Below are 7,766 nucleotides of genomic sequence, written 5' to 3' on the forward strand. Positions count from 1 at the left end.
ATCGGGGACCTGAATTGTCACTCAGATATGGGATGCTGGCATTGCAAGCTGCGTGTTAACCAACTGCGCCACAGTGCCGACCTCTGTTATTGGTTATTATATTTGATTACTATAACATGAAAATCAGCTTGCAGAGGATGGTGAAGTATTTGAACAATTTAGAAAAAAGAATTGTAGGGAGAAACAGCTTAACGCATTGGAAATAAAAACAGGAATGAGAGCAGGTGAGAGCTGGCACATACTAAAGACTTCAATACATCAGGGAGGCAGTTAACAGCATGTGTTCTGGAGTGGGTGCCGTGGCACAGTGGGCTGAGCTGCCGCTTGCGATGCCCATACTTCTGTTTCAAGTCCTGGTTACTCTGCTTCTGATCTGACAGGTGATGGCCCCAGTGCTTGGGCAACTACCCACCCACATGGAAGACCTGGGGGGAGTTCCTGTCTCCTGGCTTCCACCTGGCCCAGTCCTGGCTGTTGCAGGCATTTGGGGAGTGAACCAGTTCATGGAAGATCTGTTTCTGCTTGTTTCAAGTGTATGAAAATAGATAAACTTAAAAAAAGAAGGCAGGCGGCATTGGCACGGCGGTTCAGTGTTCAGCCCTGCCATTTGTGGAGTGAACCAGCTGATGGGAGATCTCTGAGTCACTAATATTAAACAAGGGTGTATGTTCAACTCCTTTAAACACGAGCGAGGTTCAGCTCCTTTCTCTGCCGCTCACTAGATGATATCACTGGGCAAGGAACTTCTCCCACCAAACTTGAGTTTGGAAAAATAAGTTTTTTTTTTTCTTTTTTTTGACGGGCAGAGTTAGACAGTGAGAGAGAGAGAGAGACAGAGAGAAAGGTCTTTCTTTCTGTTGGTTCACCCCTCAAATGGCTGCTACGGCCGGCGCACTGTGCCAATCCGAAGCCAGGAGGCAGGTGCTTGTCTTGGTCTCCCATGCGGGTGCAGAGCCCAAGCACTTGGGCCACAGCAGAGAGCTGGACTGGAAGAGGAGCAACCGGGACAGAACCCAGTGCCCCAACCGGGACTAGAGCCCAGGGTGCCGGTGCCGCAGGCAGAGGACTAGCCTAGTGAGCCGCAGCGCCGGCCTGAGAAAATAAGTTTTTTCTTTTTTTTTTCTTTTTTTTTTTTTTGACAGGCAGAGTGGACAGTGAGAGAGAGAGACAGAGAGAAAGGTCTTCCTTTGCCGTTGGTTCACCCTCCAATGGCCACTGTGGCCGGCGCACTGCGGCCGGCGTATTGCGCTGATCCGATGGCAGGAGCCAGGTAGTTATCCTGGTTTCCCATGGGGTGCAGGGCCCAAGCACTTGGGCCATCCTCCACTGCACTCCCTGGCCACAGAAGAGAGCTGGCCTGGAAGAGGGGCAACCAGGACAGAATCTGGCTCCCCAACCGGGACTAGAACCCGGTGTGCCGGCCCCGCAAGGCAGAGGATTAGCCTAGTGAGCCGTGGCGCTGGCCGAAAATAAGTTTTTCTAATAGTGCCAGTGTCTCAGAGGGCTGTGCAGGGGACTTAGAGATGCACAGTCCTCCGGCGCCGCGGCTCACTAGGCTAATCCTCCACCTTGCGGCGCCGGCACACCGGGTTCTAGTCCAGGTCGGGGCGCCGGATTCTGTCCCGGTTGCCCCTCTTCCAGGCCAGCCCTCTGCTGTGGCCAGGGAGTGCAGTGGAGGATGGCCCAAAGTGCTTGGACCCTGCACCCCATGGGAGACCAGGAAAAGCACCTGGCTCCTGGCTCCTGCCATCAGATCAGCGCGGTGCGACGGCTGCAGCGCGCCGGCCGCGGTGGCCATTGGAGGGTGAACCAACGGCAAAAGGAAGACCTTTCTCTCTGTCTCTCTCTCTCACTGTCCACTCTGCTGTCCAAAAAAAAAAAAAAAAAAAAAAGAGAGAGAGAGAGAGATGCACAGTCCTGACACCACCACAACACTCAGCAGGTGATGACTGCTCGTCGTTATTCAGGCTTTGCGTGCTTGAATCCTGCTAATTCAACTTCAGTCTCCAAGGCTGGGAGGAGTGATGTTCACAGAAGACGTGGCAGAGACCTAGTGATGTTTAGGATCAGAGATTAAAGCACTCTCCAAACACGAGGTCTTGCCAGCAAGTGCTTTATTGAAGGGCTCAGTGTAAGGTGAAGCCAGGGAGGCAGGTGAGGATGATGCTTTCCGTGGTGACTGGTGCACCTAGCAGTACTTGGAATCCAGGTCCTTGTACTCCTTGTTGTAGGGCGCCTTGGAAAAGCAGATGGCAGCTTTGCGGTCGCAGTCACAAATGAAGGCCTCACATTCTTTGTTTTTGCCTGGAGAGGGACAAGAAGAAAGGACTGACCATGTGGGCCCTGCTTTCTACCACCCAGAGACAGGAAGAATTCATTGGAATAAGCTGGTGATCATTCCATGGGTGCACACTTGGGACTGATCAATTAAGCAAAGAGGCTGGCATTGTGGTTCAGCAGGTAAAACTGCTGTCTGTGATGCCCTTACCCCCGATCAGAGCAGTAGTTCCATTCCTGGCTGCTCTGTTTCAGATCCTGCTCCCTGCTAATGCTCTTGGGAAAGCAGCAGAAGATGGCCCAAGTGTTTGGGCCCCTGCACCCACATGGGAGACCAGAGTGGCACTTCAGGCTCTTGGCTTCAGCCTGGCCTAGCCCCAATTGTTGCAGCCATTTGGGGGCGTGAATGGAAGTGGTCTCCCAGTGGATGGAAGACCTCTATCTCTGTCACTCTGCTTTTTAAATAAATAATAAATCTTAAAAAAAAAAAACCACTCTAGTGTTTCACCATATGTGCTGCATAACTTAGTGGATAAGACCAGAATCTTTGAAATACGAGAAACTGTTTTGGACAATAGGGTCTTTTTTTTTTTTTTTTTTTTTTTTTTTTTTTTTTTTTGACAGGCAGAGTGGACAATGAGAGAGAGAGACAGAGAGAAAGGTCTTCCTTTTGCCGTTGGTTCACCCTCCAATGGCTGCTGCGGCTGGCACGCTGCAGCTGGCGCACCGCGCTGATCCGATCGATGGCAGGAGCCAGGTACTTATCCTGGTCTCCCATGGGGTGCAGGGCCCAAGCACCTGGGCCATCCTCCACTGCACTCCCTGGCCACAGCAGAGAGCTGGCCTGGAAGAGGGGCAACCGGGACAGAATCCGGTGCCCTGACCGGGACTAGAACCCGGTGTACCGGCGCTGCAAGGGGGAGGATTAGCCTAGTGAGCCGCAGCGCCGGCTGACAATAGGGTCTTTATAACATTCCTGGAAAATACACATGATCAAAAATGATGCATGGCCAGCACCGCGGCTCACTAAGCTAATCCTCTGCCTAGTGGCGCCGGCACACCGGGTTCTAGTCGTGGTTGGGGGTGCCTTATTCTGTCCCGGTTGCCCCTCTTCCAGGCCAGCTCTCTGCTGTGGCCCGGGAGTGCAGTGGAGGATGGCTCAAGTGCTTGGGCCCTGCACCCCATGGGAGACCAGGAGAAGCACCTGGCTCCTGCCTTCGGATCAGCGCAGTGCGCTGGCCGCAGTGCACCAGCCACAGTGGCCATTGGAGGGTGAACCAACGGCAAAGGAAGACCTTTCTCTGCTCTCTCTGTCTCTCTCTCTCTCACTGTCCACTCTGTCAAAAAAAAAAAAATGATGCATGGATTTAAAAACCTTTTTTACACCAAAATAAATGTATCTTTCAATTTAATGTTTCAGTGGGCTTTCTACATGTTTTTAGCTTGACAGCTGGCATGTAGTAAGAGCCTCATACATAGTAGCTCAGACTTCTTCTTAAATAGGAAGTTTGCATAGCATGACAGTTAAGAGCAGACGCCTTTCAGTCACGTAGAGTTGTGTTCAAAAGCCAGACACCACCGCTTATGAGTTGCATGACTTTGGGCTCAGTCTTGTAAGTCTCAGTTTCCTCATCTGTAAAGTGGGGATAATGAGAGTACCTATCCCATAGGTTGTGACGAGGATTTAAGGGAGACACTGCCCAGCACCCACAGAACCGTCAGTACATGGAGGCTGTCGTCAGTAGGCGGCCTCCTGGAACCTGTCGGGTAAGAAAGAGGGAAACCTACTGCTGCATGTGACGGTAGTGCCGGAGCACGAGTAGGAGTAGGAGTTGGTGTAGGGGTTGTCCACCAGGAACGAACAGCTGCTCAACTTCTTGGCCTGGGTGTAGCACTGGTCGTGTGTCTGGCAGCACCTGGAGAGGAGGGACAATTGAGGCAGGAGCCGCCCTCATCCGCTCTCTCGGAGGAGCAGGTGGAGGTGACTTCGGCAAGATGTCCCAGGAGAAGTGGTCCTATGGCTTGGGAAAGATGCAAGTCCTTTTATCACGGGCTTATTGAAAGTCTTAGCATGACTGCAGGAGCACAGGAAAGTCATATACGGGGTACCCTGGGGACCGGCTCCAGAACCTCTCATGGAAACCAAAATCTCCCAGTGCCCAAGTCCCTTCCACTGACTGGTGTAGCATTGCATATGGCTGATGCGCATCCTGTTCACACTAAGTCATCTCTAGGCGGCTCTGAAGTCTTCAGTGTAGTTGCAATGCTATTTTGTTGAGGTGGAAATGACAAGAAAAAAAAAAGTCTGGAGATAGTCAAGCCAGACTCAAGCTTTTTGTGAATATTTTCAACTTGTGGATAATTCAATGGACAAGGTGGGAACCATAGACAGGAAGGACCAGTGTGTTCCCAAGCCACCATCCTGACACAGGCAGGGCTACAGGGACGCTTAGAGGTAAATGTCCTGTGTTGTCACATCCTGCCACTAGAGGGCAGGACCATCCGCTACGTGTCTCACATCCCTAAGAGAGAGTGCCAGGTGTCTTCATGGGACAAGGGGTGAATAAAAGTCCCTTTTCTGTGCCTCAAGGGGGCCTTGGCTTGTGTCCCTCCCCCATCTCTCTCCGTGTGTACCACTTACCTGTCCAGTTCATCCACAGGCGTGCCTGAGCCACCCAAGCCACAGTAACAGCCGTAGCCGTTGAATTCCAGGTAGGGGGAGCTCCCGGGGATCGTGCACTGGATCATGCCTCGGAACTGCCACAAGGCTCGTGGTGAGACGCCGCTCGCAGCTGTGCCCGCTGCAGAAACACACAGCGGAGTTCAAGTGGGCCCTGGCCGGCTCCACCTGCTCCCAGGGGGCTCCCTGGCTTGCCCCGCTGCCTCCCTTGCTCCAGACCTGCTGCCTCCTGGGAACGGGTCTAGGACTCAGAACCTGGTAAATGAGTAGGAATTTTTTTTTTTAAAGAAAAGTTTTTAAAAAATGTATTGACTTTGGGGCCAGCGCTGTGGCATAGCAGGTAAAGCCGCCGCCTGCAGTGCCAGCATCCCATATGGGTGCCAGTTTCAGTCCCGGCTGCTCCACTTCCTATCCAGCTCTCTGCTATGCCTGGGAAAGCAGTGGAAGATGGCCCAAGTCCTTGGGCCCCTGCACCCATGTGGGAGACCCGGAAGAAGCTCCTGACTCCTGGCTTCAGATGGGCACAGCTCTGGCCAGTGCAGTCAACTGGGGAGTGAACCAGTAGATGGAAGACCTCTCTCTTTCTCTCTTTCTCTCTCTCTGCCTCTCCTTCTCTCTGTGTAACTCTTTCAAATACATAAATAGATCTTTAAAAAAAGTATTTAAAAAACGTAAATTACACCATTTGAATAATTCAAGATGAACAATTCGGTGGCTTTTAGTATTTTCACAAGTTGTGCCACCATTGCCACTGATTCCTAAACATTTCTGTCGCCGCCAAAAAACCTCCATGTCCAATTAGCAAGCAGTACCCCCTTTCTCCTCCCAACCTCTGGCCACCTCCAATTTGCATTCTGTCTCTGGATTTGTCTGTGCTGGACCCTTCAGAGAAATGGAGCCTTCCAGTCTGTGGTCTTTCCTGTTGGACTTCTTTCACTTAGCTTCATTTTAAAAAAAGCTTTTGTTTTATTTTCATTTTATTTGAAAGGCAGAGAGAGACAGAGGGAAATCTGCCATTACTGCTTCACTCCCCAATGCCCACAACAGCCAGGGTTAAGCTGGGATCCTGGACTTCCATCTGGGTCTCCCTTGAGGGTGGCAGGGACTCAAGTACTTGAGCCATCACCTGCTGCCTCCCAGGGTGCTGCATCAGAGACAGCTGGATGGGAAGCAGAGGCAGGACTTGAACCCAGGCACTCTGATACAGGGTGTGGACGTCCCAAGATGCGTGGGATGTTTTTAAAAAGAGTATTTATTTGAAAGGCAGAGTTACAGAGAGAAAGAGAGAGAGAGAGAGAGAGAGAGAGAGAGAGAGAGATCTGCTGGTTCACTCCCCAAATGACCACAAAGGCAGGAGCCTAGAACTTCTTCCAAGTCTCCCACGTGGGTGCAGGGGCCCAAGCACTTGGGCCATTTTTTGCTGTTTCTCCCATGCACATTAACAGGGAACTGCATCAGAAGTGGAGCAGCTGGGACTTGAACAGACGTGCATATGGGAAGCCCATGCTGTGGCTGGTGACTTCAGTCACTGCACCAGGGCACTGGCCTCGATGTGTGGCGTCTTACCCACTGTGCCAGGGAGGCAGCAGGTCACTATCTCCTAGAGCAGCCTTCCCTGTGGTAGCCAACAGAAGCTGCGCCCAACAGCAGAGACTGCTCACACAGTAGAGTGGCCGACCTGCCCTGGCCACTCTCCAGATCTCTCTCTTTCTCCCTCTCCCTCTCTCCCTCTCTCCCTCTCTCTCTCTCTTATCCAGCCAGCTCTGCAAAGGCCTGTTTTGCACAAAGACACTGCTCCTCTGTGTGTGTGTGTGTGTGTGTGTGTGTGTATGGCTTGTTCACTCTGGGTTCCCAGTCTCAACCCAGAGCTTGGTATCTTGGATGTCTCCATCAATGGAGGATGGATGAGAGAGGTGGGTTAGAATCCCAGTGCGTCTGACGCCACTAATTCTTTCAATATGTGGTGCCTATAGCACTACTCCTGTTTATGGAGCCCATGGTTTGAGGTGAGTAGAACAGAAAAGCATAAATGAATCAACAAGATAAGAATTTGGGGCAAGGGTGCATGGGTACCAGGAAGGGGAGGAAGAAGGGGGACTTGTTTACCGTGGGTGGGCCGGCTAGACCTTTCTGCATGGGGTCACCGGAGTTCATACCATGGGGGGATTTGAGGGAAGAGAAGAGAACCCCAAAACAATGAGACTCCAGGTGGGGCCCACCTGTCGGCCATGACTGTGGGGCCCCACGCTGGTGGGGGCGGGGATCACAGTGCATACCCAGGGGCAGGGGGTGCCTACCTGTGAGCAGAGCAGCCAGGACAAGGAATTTCATCTTGAAGTCAAGGCAGTGAGCCAGAAGAGCTGAAGAGGCCGGTGACCACGCTGCTTATAAACCGTGGCCCCACGCCCCCAAGATAACACTGTTTACATTGCTTTCAGTCTACTCTGAGTTGGCCTTGAGTTTGTTGCAGGAATAAACCATGAGGGATCACTGGAAACAATGACATAGATTTGTGTAGCCAAAGGTGATATCTGCAGGTTGCAGATCTCAGAATCTTGGTTGTCCCACACCCGTGCCTTGAAACTCAACTCAGGGTGGCAGAGCATAAGCCGTCAGCCCAGCTGGACGAGTGGGCAAAGGGGGCTGCCTCGTGTCTGTGCTGTGAACAGTCCCATCGCTCTCCCACTTTGCCAATGGGGAGACAGGCTCGGAGAAGTGAAATAACTTATCTGAGGTCCCACAGCGAGCCACCAGCATAGCAGGGTGGTCAAGCTTAAGTCCGTCTGATTGCCGGGTACCCGTTTTGTTC

The 7,766-nt window shown here is 52.1% G+C and overlaps 1 protein-coding gene across 1 annotated transcript; it reads right to left on the reverse strand.

Moving 5' to 3' along the window:
- Positions 1 to 2,097: 2,097 nt before the first annotated feature.
- Positions 2,098 to 7,319, reverse strand: PLA2G1B (phospholipase A2 group IB). The gene is made up of 4 exons (XM_002719793.6): positions 7,255 to 7,319; positions 4,919 to 5,078; positions 4,066 to 4,193; positions 2,098 to 2,304 (listed from the first exon to the last, which is right to left on the reverse strand). The coding sequence occupies exons 1-4, from the start codon at positions 7,286 to 7,288 to the stop codon at positions 2,189 to 2,191; spliced, it is 438 nt and encodes a 145-aa protein (XP_002719839.1). The 5' UTR covers positions 7,289 to 7,319; the 3' UTR covers positions 2,098 to 2,188.
- Positions 7,320 to 7,766: the final 447 nt, after the last annotated feature.

The sequence above is a fragment of the Oryctolagus cuniculus genome, chromosome 21 (genome assembly GCF_051225735.1).
Source record: "Oryctolagus cuniculus isolate XC-2025 breed Fujian yellow rabbit chromosome 21, ASM5122573v1, whole genome shotgun sequence".
In the NCBI taxonomy this organism is placed as follows: Eukaryota; Metazoa; Chordata; class Mammalia; order Lagomorpha; family Leporidae; genus Oryctolagus; species Oryctolagus cuniculus.